Source organism: Osmerus mordax, chromosome 2 (genome assembly GCF_038355195.1).
Source record: "Osmerus mordax isolate fOsmMor3 chromosome 2, fOsmMor3.pri, whole genome shotgun sequence".
NCBI lineage: Eukaryota > Metazoa > Chordata > Actinopteri > Osmeriformes > Osmeridae > Osmerus > Osmerus mordax.
The window spans coordinates 13,996,308-14,023,754 of NC_090051.1; the positions used below are offsets into that span (position 1 = coordinate 13,996,308).

Sequence of the window (27,447 nt, forward strand, 5' to 3'; positions counted from 1 at the left end):
GCAAGGATATTTCTTTGACACTGTCCGTCAAAACAGTGCCAGAAAATGACAAATATACAGAGTGAAGCAAAAGGAAAACAAATCAACTACAAAAACAATCATGCTGGGCATCTTACTTTCTCCGAATCATACACCCAGCATGTCGTTCATAACGTCACAAAAATAATCAAATGCTGCAGACAGGTTGAGGTGAATCAACACGGATTAGATTGGAGTCTCTAGCTGTGTTTAGGGCCTCTGTCATGGCCAGCCGAGCATTCTCTCTCCGGCTTTGAAGGCAGATTGGTGAGTGTAGCAGGTTATTCCTGATGAGGAAGGCTGAGTAGCTGATTGAAAGCAGCACTTTCCAGAGTTTTGGAGAGAAAATAATGATTATGTGAGATACCGTCTGGAATTAGTTGACATTGGGCGGGTACAGGGTATGTTTCTTCAGCAAAGAGATGAATTTAGCCATCTTGACGGCTGAGGGGACACCGCAAGAGGTTAAGGAGGAGGAGTTGAGTGAGGAAAGAAAAGGGAGGATCTCACCAGATACAGACTGGGGAAGGGTAGAGGGGATGGGATCCAGAGGGCAGGATGGGGGTTGGGGGGGGGGTCAGTCGTTCCACTTCAGTCCTCAGAGTTCTCAAGTGTTTTGAAAGAGACAAGCTTACTTCGGTCGGTGGTGGAGGACCATGCCGGAGGGGTGAAGGAGTCTCGGATAGCAATCCTGCGAAAGTAATCACTGAGGGATGAAGAGGAAGGCAGAGAAGGTGGACAAGAGCTTGCAAGGGTTAGAGATGCAGGAGTGGATTTTGGACCGATAGAACTTAGACTTTGCCAATGTTGTTGCGGATGTTGCCTGCGCTTTGGGAGCTTCTCCTCATCCTCTATGAAGCACTTTGCACAGTTCTGTCTGAACGGAGATTGAGCGGCAAGAGTTGAATATGGATAATGTAGTGTTGACAGGCATAGTGAAGAAAGAGGCGGGTGTCGGGTGGGGGGGGCGGTACAGAGATGTTCCACATGTAGTTGAGAGCGTGAGGGTCATTGGGGGTGTTAAGGGTAAAGAGAGAGAGAGAGTCAATGACACAAAGAAGTGGTCTGACACATGGAGGAGGGGTCACCGTGAGATCAGGTGTCGTGCAGCTTCTGGTGAAAGACGAGCTCTAGTTGGTTGCCAGTCTGTGTGAGTAGGAGGGGACGGGAGCAAAGACGAAGAACTGAAAAAAGTCAAATGACACCGTACATCTGTGGGGGGGGGGGGGTCTAACTTCAGGCTGGAGTTGCCCAATACAGTCACGGATGTGCTGTCTTTCGTGAGGGGTGTCCAGTTCATCAAGGACAGAGAGGACTTAGGGGCAGCAGAGGACGACGACAGAGATCACATGGTGGGGAACGGCCACCGCGTGGAGTTCAAACGAACAAGTGGAGAAACCGTGGAAAGGTGAGAGAGAGACCTTCCAGGAGGGAGAGAGGCAATGCTGTGACCCCTCCTCTGCCCGAGGCCCTAGCAGTGTGGTAGGAGTAGCCCACGGACAGCCCAGCTGGATTGGCGATGTTGTCCAGTGAGATCCAGGTCTTGTGAGCGCTAGGAACCGAAGCGACTTCCTCTCGGTGTAAGCTGTGATGAAGTCAGCTTTCTGGACAGGGGACAGGCTGTTCGGTAATCCTCCAGCCACTGGGAAATCCTCAGATAGGACCCGTGGGGGTAGACTAGCTAAAGCCTCAGGGCACAATGCTACATTGTATGATATAATGTTATGTTTCAAGTCCTTGACAACCAGCTATGAATTACAGCATTAAATCTCTTTAATGGGTCCACTGTCACATGTCTCAGCAGTATAGAGTTGCTTTGGCCATTAGTAGATTAAAGAACTGATGAAGCTTAGTGATACAATAGCACTGTACACACACACACACACACACATGCTCACAAACTCTAACAATGTGATTGGGTACAACAATTTGTTGATACACATAACAAATGTGGACTCCCACACTTAAAAGCCAGTCCTCCAAAACACATGAACTGACTACTGCCGGGAGGTAAGTAGTTAGATAGGAAAGTAGCCCATCCAATCATTTCAATCGGTCCGAATGCCGTCCAATCATTAAGTTTGGTCCAAACAAAATGATTGGTCATGTTTATTACACTCCTGCGACGCCCACATATATCGTATTTATTCACGTCAAACCTTTAGATTTATTGGTTACCATCAGGATGTGACATGTATTTAAGCAAATATGGCAAACAGTGCATCTCAACAACATTACCTATCCTGCCTTTAAATAACACATAAATACACACCCTTCCTGGAGCAGACTGTTTTGACCTTCCTCGGGTCATTGTGCGGCAGTCATAATGATCTCGACAGGTGTTGCCCCTGGAGATGTGACTGACGACAACCAATCATGTGTGACGCACGCTCCGGCACTCTCCACAAGCCAGAGAGCCTCGACATCTCTCACTACACCTCCCCCCTATTCTCTCTTTCTTTCTCCCTCTGTCGCTCTCTCCTCCGTCCCTTTCATTCTCCCTCTGGCTCTCCACCCTCTCTTTCTCTCTTCCTAGTGGTTCTCCTCCCTTCCTCTCTCCGTTTCTCCCACTTGGGAGCACCCGTTCCCAGCATTTGCATTTAAATTGAAAAGCAGAATAAGTCATTCCTTAATTCCCTGTGAGTATCCACTGTATCTGTGTATCCCTCATCCCGCCTCACACACACACATGCACAAGTACACACTCACACTAGACACACACATAGGCCTACACAAGTACACGCTCACACTAGACACAAACGTACACAAGTACACAGGCACCCACCCACACACACACAACCGCGCGCAGCAGAGATCTTTACAATGGGCTGTTTCCCAGATATAGCTGTACTCTCACTTCCCCTACACATAATAATAATAATGGATCCACTTACCGTAAATACATACACAGAGGCTCACACACACACACACACACACACACACACACACACACACACACACACACACACACACACACACACACACACACACACACACACACACACACACACTCACACCGTTCTTAGAGGGGGAGGAAGTGCAGGTGAAGATGAGGAACAGCGAGTCCTGGAAACGCAGCAACAGTGAGATTACAGCTAGTGTAGAAATGAGTAAATGAACGTAGCTGGAGGGAACCTTTCTTCTCTGTCCCGTGGGCTGTGGCAGGGATGCTGAGGGAGACGCCAGCTGACAGGAAGTCCCAGTATAATATGTGTGGGCTGTGTCACACGCCTGTGTCTGTACCGGCTGCATGACATCATCGCAGGCAGTCTGTTGTCTGTGGAACTCTCCCAATGAACCAGCAGCATTTGTCCTGCCAGTCTGCTTCCTGTCCTGTACAGGCCTGAGTACACACATGCACATGCTTGCACACAATCACAAACACACACGAGCACACACATAGAAATGATTACAACACGCTGGCCTGTAGGTCTGACTAGCAGCAGGCAGTCTTGGGTCTCAGATCTCAACAACGACACAGTTCCAATCAACACAATCCGTACTGCATGGATTGCTTCAAACCATGTTGTTCGCTCTTTCCAATATCGCCTCAAACCGGACTTAACATGTTCTCCGTCCTTACAGACCGTCTTGAGTGGTCATGCACCCCTCCCCGCCGGTGCCGCAGGGCTGCCAACTCTCACGCATTGGCCGTGAGACACACACTTTTCAACCAGTTCACACGCTCTCACGCCATACCTTGTATTTCCCACGCTGAGAAGGCAACGCCAACCAAGTAGTCTCGCTAACATTGTAAACAGTAATGGACGAGGCGCAGGCACACGGTGTGAAGCAACATAGACGCGCGAACACCCGTGAAAGCTTGTGTCGCGCGGGGGGGTGGGGGGGGGGGGGGTGTGGTGGTGGTGGTGGGGGTCTGCTTTGTACGCAGCAAAATTTGGGTTGGCCCCACCAAATCTCACTCTAAGGTTTTTTGAAAAGTTGGCAGCCCTGGGGTGCCGTGCCAACACCATGAAGAACAGTAACAAGTACGCCTGCCAGGCAGCCCACAAAGTCACATGAAACTCTGTTTGACAGAGAGTACTGTCTGCTTCCTGTACCAGGCTGCTCACAGACATCACTGCTGCCCACCAGGCTGCTCACAAACATCACTACTGCCCACCAGGCTGCTCACAGACATCACTGCTGCCCACCAGGCTGCTCACAGACATCACTGCTGCCCACCAGGCGTCTCACAGACATCACTGCTGCCCACCAGGCTGCTCACAGACATCACTGCTGCCCACCAGGCTGCTCACAGACATCACTGCTGCCCACCAGGCTGCTCACAGACATCACTGCTGCCCACCAGGCTGCTCACAGACATCACTGGTGCCCACCAGGCTGCTCACAAACATCACTGCTGCCCACCAGGCTGCTCACAGACATCACTGCTGCCCACCAGGCTGCTCACAGACATCACTGCTGCCCACCAGGCTGCTCACAGACATCACTGCTGCCCAACAGGCTGCTCCCAGACATCACTGCTGCCCACCAGGCTGCTCACAGACATCACTGCTGCCCACCAGGCTGCTCACAGACATCACTGCTGCCCACCAGGCTGCTCACAGACATCACTGCTGCCCACCAGGCTGCTCACAGTGAACTGACTTTAGTTCACAGAGACGTGACTGCTGCCTGTAAGGACGTTCTGTACCGTCTGAATATGCTAAGCAGAAATAGGCACCTTTCAGCACTTATTAATAAAGGAGCTAGGAGGGTTGGTCCCAGTGATGCTTGTCTGTGCTGAATTGCTTAGCTTTGTGTGTGTGACCCAACAGTCCCCACAAGGATGGTAAACTAAGACATAATTTACCTGATGGGGAAATATTCTTGGGTTCCACCACTTCAAGTGGTATTCCTAGGGGTTTTAGGGGTAACATTTCTGATAAATTTGCATTGATGGTTAAGGTTAGGGGGTTAGGAAGATTTTGAATGGGAGTGAATTGTTGTCCTCACTAGGATAGTAAAACAAAGTGGCTAAGATGTCTTAAAGCTTGGCAGTCCTCGATCATATCCACGCTGACAGTTAAAAATTCTACCAACACACTGACGATTTTTCATTTTTCAGTCTTCCTTTTCTGCACATTAACACATTTACATTTAGTCATTTAGCAGACGCTCTTATCTAGAGCGACTTACAGTAAGTACAGGGACATTCCCCCGAGGCAAGTAGGGTGAAGTGCCTTGCCCAAGGACACAACGTCAGTTGGCATGACCGGGAATCAAACTGGCAACCTTCGGATTACTAGCCCGATTCCATAACCGCTCAGCCACACACACTCCATGCTGTTTAATATAAAGAGAAATAGAAATAAAATGTGTTAATACCGTATGTTTGTGTACTGTGCGCATGTGTGTCTGTGTTTTCTACTTGTGTGTGTGCGTGTGTGTCTCAAGCATTAGACAGGGGTTAGCTCTTCAGCCATTCAGCTGGTGTTAAAAAAGTGGACAGATTACGATGTATTTTAGGATGCTTTCTTCATTGGCCTGTGTATTATCGAGAGTATCAGTATTTTGTGAGTCTCTCTCCTCTCCTCCCACCTCATTTAGTTTGAGAAAGCTTTTAACTAAAGTGTCTGCATTGCGAGCGCAAAGCTGTGCAAAGCAGGAGAAGAGCTGGAGGAGGAGGAAGAGGAGAGAATGGGAGGAGATATCAAAGGAGAATGGGGAGGAAAAGAAAGAGGAGGAATTCAGAATGTAGAGGAGAGGAGACAGGAATTTTGATTTGTCTCAGGACACTGGCCTAGAATACTCAATAATACACGGGTCCGCCTGGACTCATGGGACCTCGAGAAGCTGCTGGGTGTGTGTGTATGTGTGTGTGAGATGGGGAGAGTACAGTAACCTGGGGTGTGTATCCGTTTGAGAGTATTATACGTTGGTAAGAGTGACGGGATGCAGCAGTGGTGTGGTTCTTTTATTCCAGGATGTTTCTAGAACAGACAGAAGAACAGACATCCCTGGTGATACCCACCACCACACACAGATACACGCTCAGAGAGAGGTGGGGGGGAGAGAGAGAAAGAGAGAGAGAGATCATCGGTTACCTTGGTGATGTTACATGACCCTACAAGGTCAGGATCCAGTTTCCTGTTTATGCAACATCTCTGTGAGTGCACACACACATACACATGCCCACACACACATGCACACACACACATACATAAGAGCAGACACAGACAGACACAAAGAAAGACAAATATAAACACATATGCATGTATATATTTGCGTGTATGTGTGTGTATGTATTATGCAATGAATGAGTGAGGGAGACAGATGGTGACTCATGCCATGATTTGGAGCGACAGAACTACATTACCCATGAGGCCTCTGATATAGCTTGCTGTCAGAGGCGCTGTTCTTCCTGTTGCCGTAGTTTGCCCGCAGTGCAATAGCTGCATGGCCCTGAGAGAGTTTTGGGGCTAGGACCCAGTAAACAACCAAGGGCCAGAGTCTTCCAGCTAGCCATGCAGCTAAACCATGCTAACCCTTTCACTATTGTGGGCTTGTGTGTGTTTCTTGACAGGTCTTACTACTCTACTCTGCTGCCCCTAGGGAGGCTCTCCAAAGCACTCTTTGTCCATGTCAAAATCAGTAGATGGATACATCAAATGACAGCATGGCATGTGTGTGTGTGACAGAAGCAGGGAGAAAGGACAGCCATATCCAACACCGGCCATCTTCTCAGGCTACCTCTCATTGACAAATGAACAGAGAGATACAAAAGAACAAATGATCAATAGCTTATCAGGCACCAGATAACACACTTCCCCTAGGTCTTTCTCGCTCTCTTACACACAGACACACACATACCCACACACACACACATACACACACACCCACACACTCACATACACACACCAGTGGTTTACTGTAGCCCTGTCACCAATGTTCTTTGGTCTAGTTTGTGATGTTGTTCTGTTTGACCCTGCCATGCAGTCACAGACCGCCTAGTCAAGTGTGTGAGAGTGTGTGTGTTTTTTATTTGGACAGAAACGGTGTATTCATGTTACATAGCTGCCACTGAACTGAAAGTTACAATTGAATAGGTTGAAAAGTCATAGGGAATAGAACATGCCTGTCTACTGTGTGTGTGTGTGTTTTTCAATATAAGAAGTCACATTACTTACACAAACCCACGTGCTCACACAGACACACATGCACATACGTACATGCGCACACACACACACACACACACAAACTGGTTAGACACACGTGCTCTAACCAGTCACTGATTGAATTTACTGTGGTCGTCGGCCTGGCGAGTGGAGCGCTGAGTGCATCCGTGGCTTGTGTTTAGATGTCCCACAGGACTAGCAAATCATCCCAGAGGGGATCAGGAGAAGATCGCCATAGAGACAGAGTGAAAGGATGAGGACTGATTTACTGTCTCTCTGCCCGGCCCTGTAAGCACCAACCACCATCACGATCAATCACCACACACTTACAAAATCGCAAACACAAAAATAGTAATCATGGGGTCTAGTGGGGGGGAACAGGTCCAACCCCAGAAGGGAGTCAGACTATGATCATCATGATCCGGCTGTAGAAGACCCCTGCACACACGCTAACCACCATTTCTCAACAATGGAGGAGAAAGATCAGGGGGACAAGTGGAGCGGGATGAGGGGGTTGGGGAATGGGTGGGAATGATGAGTAGGGAGGAATACATAGATGGAACAATGATATGAAGGCATGGAAGGGTGACTAGGGAGGGAGCCGGGGACACATCTCTATATGAATTATTTAATCTGCAAAAAGTACTGTCAACATCATTGGCCTCAGAGAGGAGTGGTTCGATAAGTGCCTTGCTTACGGGAGCAGGGGATGGTCGGTGTCTGTTGGGGAATTAAGAGTTGAAGAGGAGAAGGTTATACTGTAGTTTTCAAGTTGGAGGTGAGAGGCAACTGCTGCATTGCAGGTGAGGAGAGAGAGAGACTTGATAGTGTAGGGAACAAGGTCCAGAGAAAGACCCTGGGCGTGTTTACACACGCTATATTCTGGACTACAAAACTCACACACACACACACAAACGCACACCAAAAATTGCAATGATATAAAACAGAAGAGCTGTCTGTAAAAAGAAAAGCCAAGAAAGGATCTTGAGGAAAACAACGTAAAGTCCATGCTTTAAAGACTTTGGTCTCTGAGAATTGGCCAAAGGCATAGTGCATCTTCAGTTCTTGAGGTGTTTGTTGTGATTATAATGCCCTGTGTATGTGTCCGTGTTTCTCTACTGTGTTGTGCGTGTTATTTTGCCATTAGAATGTTGACAGACTCAGTTAACATTTCATGCTGTGGAGGTACAGAGTGAGTGGGCGTCGAGCAAATCCCCTCCGATCTCTTTTTCTTCCTCCATCTCTCTGTTTACCTTCATCTGTACCATGGGCTACAATGTACTGCAGTCAAACCAATCTCATTGGAAAATATATACCAACAACTCCCCCACAATAGAAAGACTTCTTGTTTGAGGAGATGTAAGAATTATTACCTACGGTTTTGTGAGCATGACAGATACTTTTGTCTTTTGTCTTTCCGTACTATTTGACTGTTTTTGTCTTTACCCTCTCCTCACATGTTCTGTCACTCTTTCTCCCTTTTACTCAATTTCCAACCCTCTGTTTTCTTGCCTGCATCTCTCTCTCTCTCTCTCTCTCTCTCTCTCTCTCTCTCTCTCTCTCTCTCTCTTTCTCTCTCTCAGCTTCTCCCTCTCCAACTCTGTCTGTCTGTCTCTCTCTCTCTCTCTCTCTCTCTCTCTCTCTCTCTCTCAGCTTCTCCCTCTCCCACTGTCTCTCTCTCTCTCCTTCCCTCAGTTGGAAGGAATAGAAGAGAGGACATTAAGCATGTTGATATATGATAAATCACACATTTCATTAGTAGAGGGCAACCAGCCAGAGAGAGAGAGAGAGAGAGAGAGAGATAGAGGGAGGGAGAAGGGAAGAAGAAAGGGAGAGAAAGAAAGAGCTGCCAAGACTTTGCAACGGAAGAAGATCAATAATGACTGCTGTGCTGTTAAGCCACGCACACATTTATACAAACACAAACATACATGTACTACTTGCTAAATAAAACATGTCAAAAAAACAACCACACACCAATATTTGGATGTGTAATCACATCTAATTGTTGTTTCTACAGGGCTTTCTCTGCAAATGCATCGCATCTCATCACTGCCAATTTACGAACATGCTCTCCCCTCCGAGCCCCACCTCCACCCGGCTCTCCTCTGCTTTCCTCTCCTTCCCTCTCTTACACTTTCCTCTTCTCTCCTACTTTTCCCTATCTGCTACCCTGTGCTTTCCTCTCCCACCGTGTCATTCTTTATTCAACAGTTTGGCACAGATACGACCACATAGATAAGGCCACACCCTTTGCACGCACACTCACACACACACACACACACACACTCCTCCCCTCCCCATCATGTGACTATCCAGGAGAACTGAGGTGACCCATGGTATTTAACTCTGCTCTCGAAGGATCTGGATCCCTGCATGCTCCCCGCGGACTGCACCACTGCTCCCTTCCTTCTTCAGTTCCTCGGTCCTCCCTCCCTCCCTGTCTTGTGCTCTCTCTCTGTATCTTTTTCTGTTAGTGGAGTAGCTGTTACAGGAAGTGATGATCATTCCGGCCTCTCTGAAACCTAGGTGCCTCCAGCCTACAAGAAATAGCTTCCTTCCTTCCTTCCTTCCTTCCTTCCTTCCTTCCTTCCTTCCTTCCTTCCTTCCTTCCTTCCTTCCTTCCTTCCTTCCTTCCTTCCTTCCTTCCTTCCTTCCTTCCTTCCTTACTTCCTTACTTACTTACTTACTTACTTACTTACTTTAATTATTGCTTTCTGTGAACACATATAACCACACAAACATCCACAGAAACACACACATACACACACACATTCACACACAGACACCCTTACAGAATACTGCTAGCGCCTTAATTAACTCATAAAATATTAACCAGCTCTCTCTCACTCTTTTTCTCTGCTCCTTTATCACCTCCTGCCTGCTCTAAAATGTATCCTCCTTTTAGCCTTTAACTTCTCTTCTTACTTTTAAATGACATATCTCTATCTTTCTCTCACACATGCACATGCACACAAACACACACACATACACACGTACACACACACACCACATACACACATCCAGACAGTAACACACTGGCTTTCTATGGAATGGCACTGATCCATATAATTATTCTGATGTAGAGAGAAATAAAGCATGCGGCTTTTATGACATTCCAGAGAGACAATAAACATACCTGGTCTCCACCCACCCCAACCCTGACATCTCTCTCTCTCTAACACTCTCATTCGCTTGCTCTCCCTTGTGCGTGCTTGGTGCGTGTGTGTGTATGTGTGTGTGTGCAAATGTGTACGTTTGTGTGACTGACATAGCCATGGGAAAGTGGCATGCTGAATACACAGGGACCAAGAGAGAAGGAAGGGGACACTCTCTCTGTCTCACACACTCACAAACACACACACACACACACACACGCATACATACAGTACATAATACATACATACACACACACACTGCTAAATGACAGCCTATGTGTCCTTGGGTGCTGCTGGGATATTGGCAGACCGGCACAGTGCCTGTCAATAAAGATCTAGAGGAGGCCTTTGGGCCAGGACCCCATGCCGTCCTCCCAGGTGCCGGATCTATATTAGGCTACGTCTGAGACTGCAGAAGGGGGGCTGCTGCCTAGGGGAAGAGGGTGGAGGGAAGCAGATGAAGAGGAGAAGAATGGAGTAAGGAGGAGGTCTAGGAGGGTGAGGGAAGAGTCCAATGGTAAGAGTGGAAGAAGGAAAGAAACGTTGAATTGCAGGGAGGGGAACAAACACAGGACACAAGCGAGTACAACTGAGTACAACTGAGGTTACTAAACTAAATGGACAGAGATTGGCAAGGGAGTCAGGGTAGGCTGTGGATGACATGTAGGGAGAAAAAGTGAGTAATGGAGAGATAAAGAGAAAGAGAAAAAGAAAGGAGGAGGGGGGGAGGGGATCCCTCACTGAATTGCTCATCCCAAGGTTTCTTCAATTTTTTCCCCTCTAGTGAGTTTGTCCTTGTCCTTCTTGAGGGTTTAGGTTGGTTGAAGGGCAGTTCTATGGGTGTATGTGAAGCCCTCTGTGACATTGCTTGTAAAAAGGGCTATACAAATAAATTTGTATTTGATTTGAAAGAGAAAGCGAGAGAGAAAGCGAGAGAGAAAGCGAGAGAGAAAGCGAGAGAGAAATAGAGAGAGAAAGAGAGAGAGAGAGCTAGTCAGGTTTTGCCGGGACACATTCACACACTCAAATACACATACAGGTTGAGAGGGGCTGGTGAAGTCAGAATGAGCCCTAGATGATTTGTTTCCTCACTGAGAGGAGAGGCTCTGACTGCCCTGTTTGCCCCTAAGCCCTGCCCCATGATCCCTGACCCAGGGGGAGGGGGATCACCTGGGTGGATCGTACCTTTCAGCACCCAACACAAGCTTCAGACTGTCTGCAAACTCGATGTGACACACACAGACACTATCTATCTATCTGTCGGCCTGTCGGCCTGTCGGTCTGTCGGTCTGTTGGTTTGTCGGTCTCATGGTCTCACGGTCTCACACTGCAAGGTGACTGGCCTTTCTCTGAGTACAATATAAGCCTTTGTTTCCCTTTGTACATTCACCTCACACCCTTCTCCCTTTTGCGGCTTTTGTTTGCAATCACGTACACACACACAGACACACATTCCCGTACACACACACACACAGACGCAAACACACGTACACGCACACGCAGCTATATGAGCCTCTTTTCAGGTCATCTACGAGGTGACTCCTGCTGCTCAACTATGGTTGCCAGGCATGGGGCAGCATAGAGAGGCATCTACTAATGAGAGCAGCAGCTATGTGACCAGGAGAGCTCCTCAACACTGTATGTGTCTGTGTGTGTGTGTGTGTGCGCGTGTGTGTATATACGTGAATGTGTTTTGGTCGTTGGTTGCGACATAAAACCCCTCTTTTATAATTCTCTATTTAACTAACTACATCAACATACTCACACACACAAACAGCTCCAGACCACTTAGTTAGCAAATCATGGAAACACTTGAACATAATCGTTTATTGCCATAGTAACAGATTTGTTTTACGATGCCTGTAAATTCATAAAACTTTATGGTAATTAAATGCAGAGAGACTGAATGACTGTTTACAGACAGACTGACTGATTACCAGTAACCGTGAGGTAAACGTAAGGTCGATGAAAGCACTGGACCTGGTTCTGTCCGGAGAGGTTTCCCACTGACTTGCAGTACAATACTCAATCTCCCATTTTCCACTCCACACAAACACCATACCTACGAACTTCACCAGGATTTCAGATTGGATTTTACGTAATTCAATAGGAAGCACTACTGTAATGTTTGTGATGTTGCACTTAAGACATGATGCTGTTTTATGTCATTGCGCTGTACTATGTCATAATGAAGTTGAGATGTTGTTGTTGCACCATAGTTGAGGTGGTGCTGAGTTGCACTGTGCCTGGCACGTCAAATACAGAGCAGTCCTTGTCTCATCGGTCAAGTTAAAGTATCACATTGGCTGAGGCCTTAACATAGGGGCCTGGGTTCGAATCTGGCCCAGACCATTTACTGCATGTCTGCTCCTCTCTTAGATTCTTAGATTAGAGCAGTCTGGCTGGTGTGTTTGGCCTTGGGGGCCAGGTGTGTTGGGGAGTGGGGTCACACACCTGGGTGACATCACACGTCACTTGTGTGAGGCTGCGAGGGGGTGCCAGGATATGAGGGTTGTGTGTGACAGGTGTGTGACGGGTGCATGAGAGGTGTGTTAGGGTGCGATGGGTGTGTGAGAGCTATGTCATTATGTTAGAGGCTTGAGGGGTGTGTTGGAGTGTGAGCGGTGTCTTAGTGTGTGACGGGTGTGTAAGTGTCAAGAGTGTGCATGAGCTCAGTCGCATGCCGTTGGACATATTTCTGTTAGGTTTAGTTTGATTTAGCCACTTGCAGGCCAAACCGACACATGTCCCTTGTATCTATTTTTCATCTCAATCAAATGTCAAAAATAATTTCTCCCTGCTTGCCTTAACACTCCTATAGTCTTAACCCTTGTGTTCTCTTCGGGTCATTCTGACCCATCAGTCATTGTGACCCACCGTCGTATTGCGACAACTTTACCACATACAAAAACAAAGTGAAGCATTTTCTTTTAACCGTTGGGCTGTCTCAGACCCCCCACATTGATAAGGTTAAAAGAAAATGATTTGTATTTGTTTTTGTATTGGGTAAAATTGGGTAAACACAACGATGGTTCGTTATGAACCTTTGGGTCATGTGACCCGAAGGCAGCACAAGGGTTAATAAAAATATCGGTAACACTTTAGAATAATGGTCGTAATGAGGTTAATGGTTAATGAGTAGCTATGCAGGAAGTAATAGGTAGTTCTACATTAACACTGAATTTAATACTATTAACTAATATGTAACCAAGATTAACTAAGCAGTAAGTAATAGCAAATGTTGTACAAAGGTAGTTCCTTGGTAGGTATTTGATTATTACTAAATAAATATATCCTCATTGAGAACTACTTGTGAACTATGACCAATTAATAAAGAATAACCAATGAATTACTAATCACAAAACTAATGTCTAAAAAGTGAACAATTGTTTTTTTTTTTACTCTTAACATGGTCATAACATTTCAGAAGCTTGTGCCTGAAATTAGTTCTTTGTGGAAACCAGTTTATGAATATTAACGTTATAACACCCCCCCCCCCCCTCCCAATATTTGATCATACATTTATTCATTTAGCAGACGCTTTTATCCAAAGCGACTTCCAACAGAAGACTGTCCCATAATCATACTGTATGATTATGGGACACGTCCTCCCCAATATTTGCTCATACTGTATGATTATGCGGGCAATTTAGATGTGTCTGCTATTAGGTCTTTCTGCAGCTCAGAAAAATCAAATCACGGCCGGTCCATTTTCCAAATCCAGTCGACTTGGCTTACCGAAACCTATTTGTACTGAAGTCCATGTAATGTTTTCCCTAAACCTATACTCAAGTGTAATGTCAATGAGTGAGTTTGGAGCGAGAAATCATTTAGCAGTGACACATTGCTATGGATTGTAAATATCCAGTATTTGGCTGGATAACATAAACCCTTACGACAACAACGACTAGGTTAATTTCACAAAAATTTCGAATTGTAGAATTAGTGCAAATTTTGAATTTTTGTATTAGTGAGAAGTTTGTATGAATGGGACTGTTTACAACCTAGCCGACAGCTAGCCTGGCTTTACAGCTAGCAACATCTGTAGCTACCGTTTTGGGCCATGTTCCTGTTCTCTGAATTGGGTTATCTAGCAAGTTATTTTACAGTCATGCCATTTGTTTTTTCTTCCTTCATCATTGGGTGTGCTTTGCCTTCGGCAAGGGCACAACCTTTGTTCTCTCACATATATATTATTATAATTTTTTTTATTTCTTTTTGCCCCCCTAAAACTCAGTCAATATTTGGCCTACATAGACAACCTAGGTGTCAAAAGTTTCGTCTTGGTAGCGATTGAGTTGCTTCTATTGGGATTTACGTTCCGTTGCATGGTTTAGGCTCAAGTTAAGTTTTTGTGGCGAAAAGTGAAGCTAACGGTGGGTAATTTGCTAGCCACAGTCGCTGACGTTACTAACGTCACTACGTCACTAACGTCACGAAAACACATGACTACCTGTAGCAGAACATTCTTTTCGCATCTGTTAATTTGGGGGATAGCTAGGCTAACTATAGCTTTACTGCAAGGCAGCTGCAGAAACGCCACAAGCAAAGAGGCCAGGGTGACTATTTACTCATTTTACTTTGTGATGTGAAACACAATTGTGAAATGTAATGTACAATATTAGCTGATATTATTAAGGAAGTAGGCCCACATCTACTTTCGGAAACGGTAGTCTACTATTTCACTGAAATATTAGCATGACATTAGCCTCTGTTGCCCGGGCAACACATACTACAGTGGCCTATGATGCATCTGTTTTCAATCGTTAAAATAAACATTCCTCACAAATACATTTTCGTTGTAGGATTTATTATGACATTACATTACAAGTAAACGATTTGTTGGTGAAATTATAATTCCCTGTGGTTTCAAACCAGTGTTGCTCATTGCAACGCTGTAGCCTACGCGAGACACTACAAAAACATCTACTGTACACATCTGTTTAGGAAGTCAAACGGCGACAGAACATGTTCGGCACTCCCCTTACTAAAATCAAAAGTCTTTCAATAGATGAAACTATCTGACTACTAACCTGAACTTCATTGCCACAGCCTAAACTTTGTCAATCTGTTCATGAAAATAATTAATTTCAGCCTAAACCGTACAACGGAACGTTAAATTGAATTCAACCAATGCAATCGCTACCAAGACGAACACAGCAGTAGTCTAGTACTGTACTGTAGTAGTAGAATTTACCGGGGCAGCTTCTCCACACAGGGCTATATCGCATTTTGCGTTGTTACTGACTGATCGCTACCAGTGAGCTTTTTATGAATGAGCGATTTTCCACTAATTAAATGTCAAGCTTATTTACGTTTTTGGGGGCATATTTTCAGTTAGCAGATGGTACTGTTTGAATCACGATTCCATCTTCTACTGCCGGTAACGTCGTAGAATAATCTTCAAAGGGGGTTCTTTATTAATGAATGAATGCAATATGAGTAGGCTAAATGCCTGAAAATATCACGAGAAAGGAAAACTTAAAAGGACGTTTAAGTCATAGAGATTAGGTCCATTTTTACACCGGTCTGCCAAATGTATTCGTTGATTCAGCTATGAGGCTGCCTCTTGCAGGGGAAATGAGAAGACATCATATTTAATTCTACACTTCACTCGTATTTTCAGTTGTAAATGAGCAGCACAAAAAATGCTTTTAAATCTATGTAATCTTTATAAATAATAAGATATTTCTGTATATTTTTATATAAAATATACAGAAATATCAGTTGTAAAAATGTCATTCAAAAACTGACCCCTGTGCAACCGACGCAAGCAAGCACACCCTACAATTTCCCCGGAAATTGTACCCTCTCTAGTTTTCTTTGGAATTGCGTTGCTGTTGTATTTCGCAGTAGTGGCCAATGCTAGACTCATTATAGAGTGAGTAGGCCTATACGTTGATTTGGGTTAGGGTTAGCCATGTACTTACTTATTACTTATTTAGCCATTATGTTTGACTCAGTTTATCATCACAGTTTGTTGAATGTTTCATTCAAAAATATAGAATTTTTGTTTAAATGCTAGGTTTCATCATTGTGCCAAACAAATAATGTTTAATTCAGACATATTTTACAAAATGCTTTATTTTTGCATGCCCATGTGCATTTTTGCATTATGTATTCTTTTCTTTTACGATTTCAGGGAAATCTTCCAGTGCATATATATATTTTTTTTTATCCAATCACTGCAGTTGTTTTATGTTGTAGATCTTGCGTGATGACATGTTAGTGAGGTGTTAACATGTTTTTCACTTTGAAATAATGGTCCAGATTACAGTTACTGCGGAATGACAAGGTAACGCTTGAGTAATTAGTGAGGAGTTAACATGTTTGTCACTTTAAAATAATGGTCCACATCACAAGTAGTTCCTGCAGGATGACAAGGTAACGCTTGAGTAATTAGTGAGGAGTTATACTGGTTTTCATAAGTAATAGGCCTATAATAAGTCTAATTTTATATTTGACACATACGGTACAGGCCTTACATTTATGTGAGGCACTAGTGATATTCTAACAAACATTGTAATCTGGAAGATGTGGTTTTGCACTTATCGCAACATAAATGCAGGATGCAAATAGTTTTTGACAAGAGAACATCAATGTTTATATTCATATCCTAAAGAGAAGTCCTCCTCAGGCGACTACTGTAACATAAAGGTAGGTGTTTGGAGTCAGAGACATTTAACTGACACTCAAGAGCTCATAATAGTAAACGAATCCAATCATGAGTGTCAGCATCACTTCCTAATTATTAAAAATGTTAAACAAATTATAATTATTTGTATTATACCATGTTTAAGTTTGAAATAAACAGAGAACATACGTCCATCCTTTGGTAAGAGTAGTCACAATCTCAACCTGTAGCTAACGTATTTGGGGGGATATAATATTCATAAACTGGTTTCCACAAAGAACCCATTTGAGGCACAAGCTTCTGAAAAGTTATGACCATGTTCAGAGTAAAACAACCAAATTGTTCACTTTTTAGACATGTTACTTTTGATTAGTAATTAATTGGTTATTCTTTCTTAATTGGTCATAGTTCACAAGTAGTTCTCAAGAGGATATATTTATTTAGTAATAATCAAATACCTACCAAGGAACTACCTTTGTCGTAAATTAGCTATTACTTACTGCTTAGTTAATCTTGGTTCCATATTAGTTAATAGCCTTAAATTCGGTGTTAATGTATAACTACCTATTACTTCCTGCATAGCTACTTGTTAACAACGGACCATTATTCTAAAACGTGTTACCAAAATATCAACACTTATTAGCTTTGGGTCACTATGACCCGTGCTCCAATTGATCTCATAACTTAACTCCACCTTTGAATACAAAGACGGAACACAATGGTAATAATAATAATAATCATCATTTAGATTTATATAGCGCTACAGCTATGAGTGCCAATGGAAGCATATTACAGTATTCGGAATTGTCTATTTTACTACCTTGATTTCAAGACCTATGACAACATCTTTCAGTTATTGCTCTTTCAAACATGCACTCAATCAAAAGAATAGTCGAGAAAAAGAGCCTCACAGGGACTGGTACAGCCCCAATCAGAATGACTATCTTGGGTCATATTCCCCCTAAGAAAATCAGTGTAGCTGTCTTTTTTGGGGGGCAGCTACACTGATTTTCTTTTCTATCCCCAAATAAAAATGTGTGGGTAATTCCCAAAAGCTACATAGCAGTTCATGCATCTTGTGTTATGCCAGTTTCTCAGGTTTAAATATGATTTGGGTCATTATGACCCCAGAACAATAGGAGGGTTAAGCTGTAAATGACTAAATAATGCCACTCTGAAAATACAAGGCCACTGTTCAGGGTTTTAGAGAAACATTAAGGGTGAAGAAAGAAGAGATGATTCATTTAATATTCCTTTAATAACCCACTGTGGAATATTGCGGCCTTAATTACAGAAGGGTTTTAATGAAAAGCTGATACCTGAAATTATCACTGATAGGATTTATTCCATCTACATGCTATGTATCCTGCAGCTTGGAGTAGGACACACACACACACACACACACTGTTTGCTACGGCTTATCTGTCTCCAGTGTCTTGACAATAACATGGTGCAGTGATAATGAGAACTTTAATGTAAAAAAAAACAACTGTACACACCGCAGAACAATTAGAGCAGTGATTACACAGGACACACACAGGGTTCCTCTCACACGCCCAGACAAAATAAGCACACAGACCTCATGCACACACTGTACACACACGCGCGCGCGCACATGGCGTCTGCACACGCAAACACACCCAAAGGTAAGAGTGATGGTGTCGTAAAAGCATGTTCCACCTGAGAGCCTCTCCTACAGCTGTATCCTGTCCTAGTTCAGCCATGCAGAGAGAGAAGGAGGGCGGCAGAAAGGTAGAGCGAGGGAGAGGAACAGAGAAGGAGAGAGATGTGGTGCTGTCAGACATGGTTGACTGAGGGGGATAGGGGAACAGAAGGGGCTTGAGCTTTGGGTCGAGAGAGAAAGAGAGATGAAGAATACTGGAGAGATACAGAAAACAGGGCAGACGATTGAGGTTAAAGTGGTTCTCTTCGAAAAATGCCCCTGATGTCTACTCTACAGGACAACTGACAACCCCTGTCAGTCAATCTCCATCCCTTCCTGTTGCAGAGTGCAAGACTGCCGGCAGCTGTGTAGTAACTAACCACTGCCTACTTCCCACCTCTCCTCCTCCCTCCAATCAATCTCACTCCAACACCCCTCTCCTTCTCCCCCGCCCCCCAATCCTTGGTTACGTGTCATCTCATTCACACATTCATTAGAATTGGAATCCCTCCGCCATCCCTCCAACAGACACAGACAAAGGGACAGGGACAGTCAGGGACATGGTCAGAGACTGAGACAGGGACAGGGGCATTCGCACAGCACACTAGTGACTGGGCCTTGTGGCCTTTTTGTGTCATCCAATAAAAGGACAGGGCTCTGATCACGGGGGCGTTCCTCGGGAGTGTACAAATGCATTCCCCGTCCCCTGGGGAGCACACTCCCTGAAGAGAGGGGTTCCTAGGGGAATCGGAGAGAGCTAAGTGGGGAGGGGGGCCGGGGGGGGGGGCGGGGAGGCGGACGAGATGGGATGAGAAGAGGGGGAGGTGAGGTGAGGGGAAGGTAGCAGGGTGCAGTCGTAAATCCCATCCTAAAGATGATGGAGGGAAGAAGGGATGGAAGAAGGGATCCAGGGCTTTATCCGGCTCACAGAGCCCACACTTCAGGATTAGACCCGCACACAGCCAGGGAGCAGAGGAGAAGGGAAAGGAGGGAGGGCCGACAGTGCTGAGAGTTTGGAGTGGAGATAGAGAGATGAGAGGAAACGGAGGAGCGGGAGAGGGAGAGACAAAAAGATGGGAGGGAGGGAGGGAGGATGGGAAAAGGGGTTGTTTCCGGGGTCAACCCTCACAGGATTAGGGTGGTGAGACGATATCAACACAGTCACAAACACCCTCAGGAGGAGACACACACAAGCGCGATATTGCAGACACGGGCACGCACTCACAGATACACTTGTGCACACACAAACAAGCACTACTGTAGACACACAGACACAAATGTTCACATTGCCCAGAAATAACACATAAACCCTTGTTTATCTGAACGGTTTAGAAACCAAAGTGTGTGTGTGTGTTGGCGCAGATGTTTTGGCCCTGGCATCTATTACAATTGGCCATATTTCTACATGGAGAATTAGTATTTTCCTCTCAATAGTAAACCTGTCCTACATAATTATGTGCATACACATATCAATCCAGCCCTGCCAGCAGCAAAACCAGTCACTGTGTTGTATGCCTGAGCAATGCTTTTGGTGCCTTGCTCAAGGGAACACATGATTTACAACTCCCAGAACCAGGACTTGAACCAACAACCTCTGCTAGACGGTTAACTTTTCCTTTTGATGATTAGTTATTATTGCACTAAAGAATAACCAGTCTACTGTATGTTGACAACACAAGAAATAGAAGCTACTATAAAAAACCAGCAGAACCAGAACAAAATGAGATTATAATGCCTCCACAGACCCCAAAATAATCTAAAACACAAACAAATGGCACAAAGAACTCCCATCTCTGTCTTTTTCTCTCTCCTTCCTACACCTCAATATCATGTGTTCACATGTGATCTTTACAACCTCTCATCTCTGTGTGAACCTGGTTCACATTTTAGATTGCATGTATTAGTCAGTGTGTCCGGGTGTGTGTTCCATTTTCTAATGGAAATTACAAGATGAACATGAATGCTCTCTTGCACTTTATCTTACTCTCTCTCTCTCTCTCTCCCTCCCTCTCTCTCTCTCTCTCTCTCTCTCTCTCTCTCTCTCTCTCTCTCTCTCTCTCTCTCTCTCTCTCTCTCTCTCTCTCTCTCTCTCTCTCTCTCTCTCTCACACACACACATGTACACACACCACACATGGACACAGACCAACTCACTCACACACCACCAGCAGTGTGTTCTGCAGGTCCAGACCTGGCTGTCTCTTCCGGTGTAATTTAATTTGCACTCCCATAATTCCCTGCCTCTCTGGCGGCTGTGTCTCCAGGGTTCTGTCTGCCCCTACATGCTTGCCTTGTATCAGCTGTGCTGCCTCTGTGTGTGTGTGTGTGTTTATGTGTGTGTATGTGTGTGTACACACACCAGATTTGTCTTGTAGAAAGCATCTCTGCTAATCAGCGGTATCTATACTACTTCATTTATCTCTCCTAATCCTCTCCTCCCCCCTCTGTCCTCCTTTGAGTACCCCCACCCCTCCCGCTCCCAGAGGAAATCTGGGGGTGTTGAGTGCTGTGTTGAGAAGGAGTGATAGATAGTGATCTGGGTTAAGGTCTTTTTCTTCACCTCTATTACAGGCCTGTCCACACAGGAGCAGCTGCAGTCTGGAGAGAGACAGTCTCGCTGCCCTTCACCCCATCACATCATTCTCTCTCTCTCTCTCTCTCTCTCTCTCTCTCTCTCTCTCTCTCTCCCTCTCTCTCTCCCTCTCTCTCTCTCTCTCTCTCTCTCTCTCTCTTTCTCTTTCTCCCTGCCCTTCTTCTTTCCCTCTTTCTCTCTGCCCCCTCCCTCCACCTACCTCCCCCTGCCCATTTATCTCCCTCTCTCTATACCCCTCTTCTCTCTCTCTTCCCCTCCCCCCAACTCTCTGTCTTTCTCCCCTCATAACCGTGGCGCAGTCAGGAACTACGGATGTCCGAATGTAATTTGCTCACAGTCCTCTTATGTAACAGACACATCAGCACTCATGGTGAATCTATTTCTACATTTAGCTTCTAAATACATGGTCAGTAGAGTTACACACACACACACACACACACGCACAGAGACACACACATACTGTAGGCAAATACACACTAGTTCATGACCAGACGCCCACATGCACTCTCTCAATTGGCCCAGCTTACTGACTGCTGAATGATATCAACATACTGTAGCAGGAATCCTGTCATTCCCTCCCTGTCTCTCCATTTCGTCTCCCTGTTCATCCTCTACTCTCTAATGCTGGCTCAGTGTAATACAATCATAACAGTAGCATTCTAAAGGCTCCCCGGTGCTCCAAGCTGAGCTCACCATGTTTGCCTCGCCATGCAGCTGATAAGGAAAGCACACACACATTTATTTATCTATGTGAATGGTTATGTAAACACAAACACACACTTGATAATCTCTGTCGATCTATGTGTCGTGTACAGTACAGAGGGTTGTGTCTAGATTTGACATGATCTACCTGGAATTTTGGAATGTGTGTATTTCTTCCATTGGCGCCCGCCCCCACCATGACTGCTCCGAACATATTTTCACAGATTTTTTTTTGGTGACAAATAATTCATTCGAACACCTTTGTGGCCTAATCTTTCCGTTGTAATTGAGAGAAAGAGAGAGAGACAGAGAGACAAAGAGAGAGAGAGAGAGAGAGAGAGAGAGAGAGAGAGAGAGAGAGAGAGAGAGAGAGAGAGAGAGAGAAGCTCAGAATAGCGCGCAGACATGGAATTCCGGGTATCGGTTTGTTTTCGGTTAACACAATCAAAGAAACAACAAAACCACAGACAAAAAAATGCTTCAACAAAGTAATAGTACACTCTGCCACCCCCATATTTGTACAGAGGTTTTAATGTCATTCATTGCAATACTCCACCCCAAACCTGGCCTTCACCAGTGTTGTAAACACAGCAGTGACACTGTGCACCACTCCAGTGTCCACCCTCCATTTCCTGCTGGGTTAGATCCCCAGCTTGCCCTGCCCCTTAAGAAAATTGACTGAGTGCTTTCTAGGCCGGTTGCACCTCTGCTTGCAACCCAAGCTTGGGCCTCCATGGGGTGTCAACACTGCCTTTAGATTCTCCCAACGCAGGACCTTTACACATTCTGTCCAACCCACCCCCTTCCACTGAGAAAAGTAGGGCTTTTGCTCAGTCTTGGAAATGGGCCCTTGTCCATTGACACCCCATGGCCCACTGACCCTGACGAAGGGAGAAGCAGACAAAGAAAGACTAAATATATATACAGAGAAAGAAAACTGAGACAAAGAGTGTGTGTTCGTGTGTGGGTGCGTGCGTCAATATCTTCTTTTTCAAATCTTTACTGTGCGCCTTGCTATGACCGCCTGAGGGAAATGTAATAAGCAATTGATTAGTCAATCGCGTTTTTCGAAGACTATGTAATCAAATTTGGTTTGCCCAGCAACCAGAAACGCCAATATTCTGCGTAATAGAGCCCTTATCCTCTGATCCCTAAATGGTATTGTTCAAATCTCAGATCAGGTTGCATAGACAGAGCAGAGCAGAGAGCTGCAGCCACAGTACTGGAGCTGCAGCTGAGACAGGGCCTAAACAAACAGGGTAGCCTTCCACATAGTAGGTAGGCCTGTTGCTGTATTCACGAGTGGGCTGACGACAAGCACATCCTCACACCCACACGACCCTCAGCCTGAGAGTCATCTGATGGTTTGCAGGACGAACACAGAGGAGTTATGTCTGTGTGTGTGTCTGCGTGTGTGTTTGTGTCTGCATGTGTGTTTGTGCGTGTGTGTGTATGGGGGGAAGGGGGGGGGGGGACTTGGCACTTGCGGCAGCCCACATCACCTGGTCTACTGTAGCAGGGGCCAGTCAATAACGACCTATATAAGGACATTGGTTATCTTTCTCTCTCGCTCTGTCTGACTCTCTTGCCCTAGATAACCCCATCCCACCCACATACACCTCTACTCCATCACCTCTACTCTCCTCCACCCTCTGCCTCTCCTCTAATCTTAAGGTCCCTCCCCACATCCTCTTGTACCGTACTTATACTGCCCACCACCACCACCTGCATTAACCCTCAGTCCTTACCGTAGACAAGCCTCTACAGTAACCTGTAGCCCCATTGATCCAGTTACTCCCCCCAACAAAAAAAACTGTTGATTGCCTCTCAGTATCACCTGTGATAATACTGTATGAATAACACTCACAAAACAGACACACACCCACACCACACAGATAAGGTTATAAGACCATTCCTCTCTCTGCTCTCTGCCCTACTCATTCCACACTCTGAGAGAGAGAGAGAGAGAGAGAGAGAGAGAGAGAGAGAGAGAGAGAGAGAGCGAGAGAGAGAGAGCGAGAGAAAGAGAGAGAGAGAGAGAGAGAGAGAGCGAGAGCGAAGCAAGAACAAGAGAAAAAGAGAGAGAAAGAAGAGTCCAATGAAGTATGTGTTGAGGGACAGTTTGTGCTTCCGTTCTGGAGTGCAGTGCTTTAGCAAAGGTCACAATGATGCAGGAGCTGATGAGCCTTTCAGATAGGCCAGTGAGGCTAACAGGCTGCTGCAGCACCTCTCTCTACTAGCATTAGCACGGAGCAGCTAAGCTCAGACACACAAACCTGATTATGGGACAAGGACAGGTCAAATGGGGGAAAACCATAACATGAAGTTGTGTTCTTTCCAGATAACACACACACACAGTCTAAGAAGTTCTTGCTTATTCTCTGAAACTGCTTCCTGCTTTGTTTCTCAGTATGTATGCTAGGGTTAGTCTGAGTCGTACATCCCATTCCCATTACAGCTGGGCAAGCGGATCTCACAGTCTGGTTTAGCTCTTGTCTTGGAACACGACAAGTGGCTCTCGTTTCCAAACCCCAGCTGGCTGGCGATGAGACTGGAAGCTCTCCAGTTGGACCACAGGATCTCCATTCTCTCTGCATTGTCTGATACTACGTGGCTCCGACACCCAAAGGTTTCACTTGAGACAATACAAACAGTGCAATACAGAAACCCGTACGCATGCCAAGCAGTATCGTGGCCAAACTGTTAGAGGGGGGAAGACTTTGGGAGAGACTCAGGAAGAGGGAGGGATGGAGGACAGGTGCCTGGGAGGAGGGCGGCTAACAGGAGTGGACAGGTGCCGCCCACGCTGTCCCATCCTTCACAAACCCAGAGCTAACCTCATTGCAGCACCGTGGACAGGGAAAGCACACGCTCAGCTGAGCCCACCGGAAAGAGAGAGAAAGGCAGAGGGAAAGAGCGAAAGATAAATAGACAGAGGAGAGTCTGTAACAACCGACTGCACAACAAATGAAATGGGAATGTGTCATGCAGCCCATTTCTCAGCTCCATGTAAAATCCATGAACGCAGCACTAGGATTGTTGAGCACAACCGTTCTTGCTTTAATCATTTTATCGACGCTGGGGCGTTATTACATTAGCAAGCATTACACGCCGCCTTGTTGCAATGTTTCAGTAAGTAACTGTTTGTGTTGACCAGCCTTCAGTCGAAGTTCCCAGCCTGCAATGCAAACCTACTCAGGCACCAACAGGCCTATAGGCCCCGGTAGCCGTTCGCCGATAGTGTGCCGTCGCAATAACAGCACACACGGGAACAATAGAGAATCCTTCCGAAGGACTAGCTCCAGAAATCACTGGTGCGCTGTTAATGTTGCTGAAATGTTATCACCACAATGTCGTGCTCTAAACCACTGTCTCGTCCACTAAGGGCCTCGTGCGTACAACATGATAACCATTGATGACCAAATAGCTGAAGCCTCACTAGTAAATATTGAATACTGTTTAGACAGAGAGAGAGAGAGAGAGAGAGAGAGAGAGAGAGAGAGAGAGAGAGAGAGAGAGAGAGAGAGAGAGAGAGAGAGAGAGAGAGAGAGAGAGAGAGAGAGAGAGAGAGAGAGAGAGAGAGAGAGACGGCCAAGTGTAGGCTATCTGATTCTTTGATTGCATTGGACAGCGCCACAGGCTAACGGTTTGGTCTTTGCCAAGTTTTGTGTTATGTGGATGTTTTCTTTTTATACTGTTTTGCATTGAGTCTTGAAGTTGTTGAGGGGTGATTCGGAATCACAAATTAATTCTCACATCTCTTCTAAATGATACTGACTGCGACACCCATAGTTACAATTAACTGTCCAACCTTTCGCTGCAGCGCGCGCACACGTTTTTTCCTATGCACACTACGCACGCGCACAGACATGCTGGATAGAACAAACATCTCGAGTCTGTTCAACTCTTTTCTCTACATGCCTAAAGAAGGGCAAGAAAATGCGTGTCTTCCATGTGATAGATATCCGTTGCCATGACGACTGTGTATATCCACATCTCTTAGGCCAATATGTGCGTTTTAACCAAAGATGAATCAATCGGGCCGAGGATTAGGCTGCTCCTACCTTGCACTCCTCCATGCAGGTCCTAACCGAGTATGCATCCGTCTCGTATTTTTGAACTAGCAGTTCAAACTCTCTGTAGTCCTCCTCCGCCTGCTGGTCGTAGCGCTGGTAAGCCAGGACACACTCGCTGCATCCCTGCATGTCTCCCCCCATTGCCAGGCTGCAGTTCATTCCTTCTGGACTCGTAAACCCGTGAAACAAATCCAAAAGAGAGTAGGAATTACAAAAAGAAAGATACAAATCACTCAGATTCACGTCCACCAACTGCGCCTCGTCCCCTGGTTCCGAGGAAAGGCCCAAACACACGGGCTCCGCATCCGTGAACGTGAAGCATTCTTTGGACAGGCTGTCAGGGTGACAGGTGTCCAGCCGCCACAGAGGTTTGGTAGAATTCCCTATAAAAATAACATCTGTCTCTCTGGAGTGGCGGCTGTGCGTGGGATGGGGGGCAAGTGACGGGAGTTGGTGTTGATGATGAAGGGAGTTGGGGTACTGGTCCATGTTCGTGAACGCTAGCCGCCTGTCTGACCGTTTGTCCCGGGTCCGCGTCAGTTTGGCCTCGGCGCAGAACCACAGGTGATCAGAGAGCAGGACGGTGATAAAGAGCAGAGAGGCCAGCGATAGGCGCCATCGCTGGGCCCGCTCCGATTCGGTAAATGGCTTCTCGTTCTCTCGGGGTGCAAACCAGATTTTTAAGCCGTCATCTTGCTGCCGACACATCCAAGCGCCCCTGGTCATATTTTAGGAAAGCGCAGCTCTGGTCGACTCCACCGCGGGCGCTTCTCTGACACTATACTCATTGACTTGGGGAGATGGACTCCGCTTATTTCTCCTCTGCAACGGTGCCGCCGCCGGTCCAGGGCGCTTCTCTCTCGCGCCCGCAGCCGTCGGTGTGCTATTCCGTTCCAATTAGCGCGCCCGCACAGATTAAGCCTCGCGCTGCCGCATCCCCGTTCTCCATGGCTCTTCGGGGGGAAACGGCGCTCTCTGTGACCGCATGCCCCGCTCCTTTCAGCTCTTCCGAGGTTGTTCTGGCGTCGCGCGCAGAGAGACCAGCTGTTGCGAGTCTCTCGGTGCTGATGCTGCCTGCCGTCGTCGCCCGTCGTTTCCCGGATTCAGTTAGGCTATAAGAAAGCAACACCAACCAACAAGCCCTTTCAGTGTCAACAGGATATTTTTTTCGGTCCGTATCTGGGCAGAGTGCCTTGGATCTTTTCTCCTTGCGGTCTCAGTCATCTTGGACCTGGGTTAAGTTGCCGCCATGTTCATCTTGAAACACTTTTTTGGAGAGCGGGGTCTGTTTGCGTCATCTCCATCGCTGCGATAGCTCCATGGTTGCGCAGTGGCAGAGCAGTTTATAACCTAGAACACACAGAAGCACAGAGAAGCTACTAGCGGTGTGCCGGTATAGGACCAGACTAGACCAGCCCAGAGCTCTCTGCTCTCATCTCCACTCTGTTAACTGTTAGACACAGAACTGCTGAATTGGCCGTCT

General features: G+C 46.0%; 1 protein-coding gene across 1 annotated transcript in view; it reads right to left on the reverse strand.

The window, feature by feature from the left end:
- The window catches only part of LOC136966334 (NALCN channel auxiliary factor 1), a 43,047-nt gene extending 16,357 nt beyond the window's left edge, over positions 1-26,690 (reverse strand). Inside the window, exon 1 of the mRNA XM_067260817.1 lies at positions 25,953-26,690. Coding sequence (XP_067116918.1) covers positions 25,953-26,690 — 738 coding nt within the window. The remainder of the gene's footprint in view (positions 1-25,952) is intronic.
- Between the last annotated feature and the right edge of the window lie 757 nt (positions 26,691-27,447).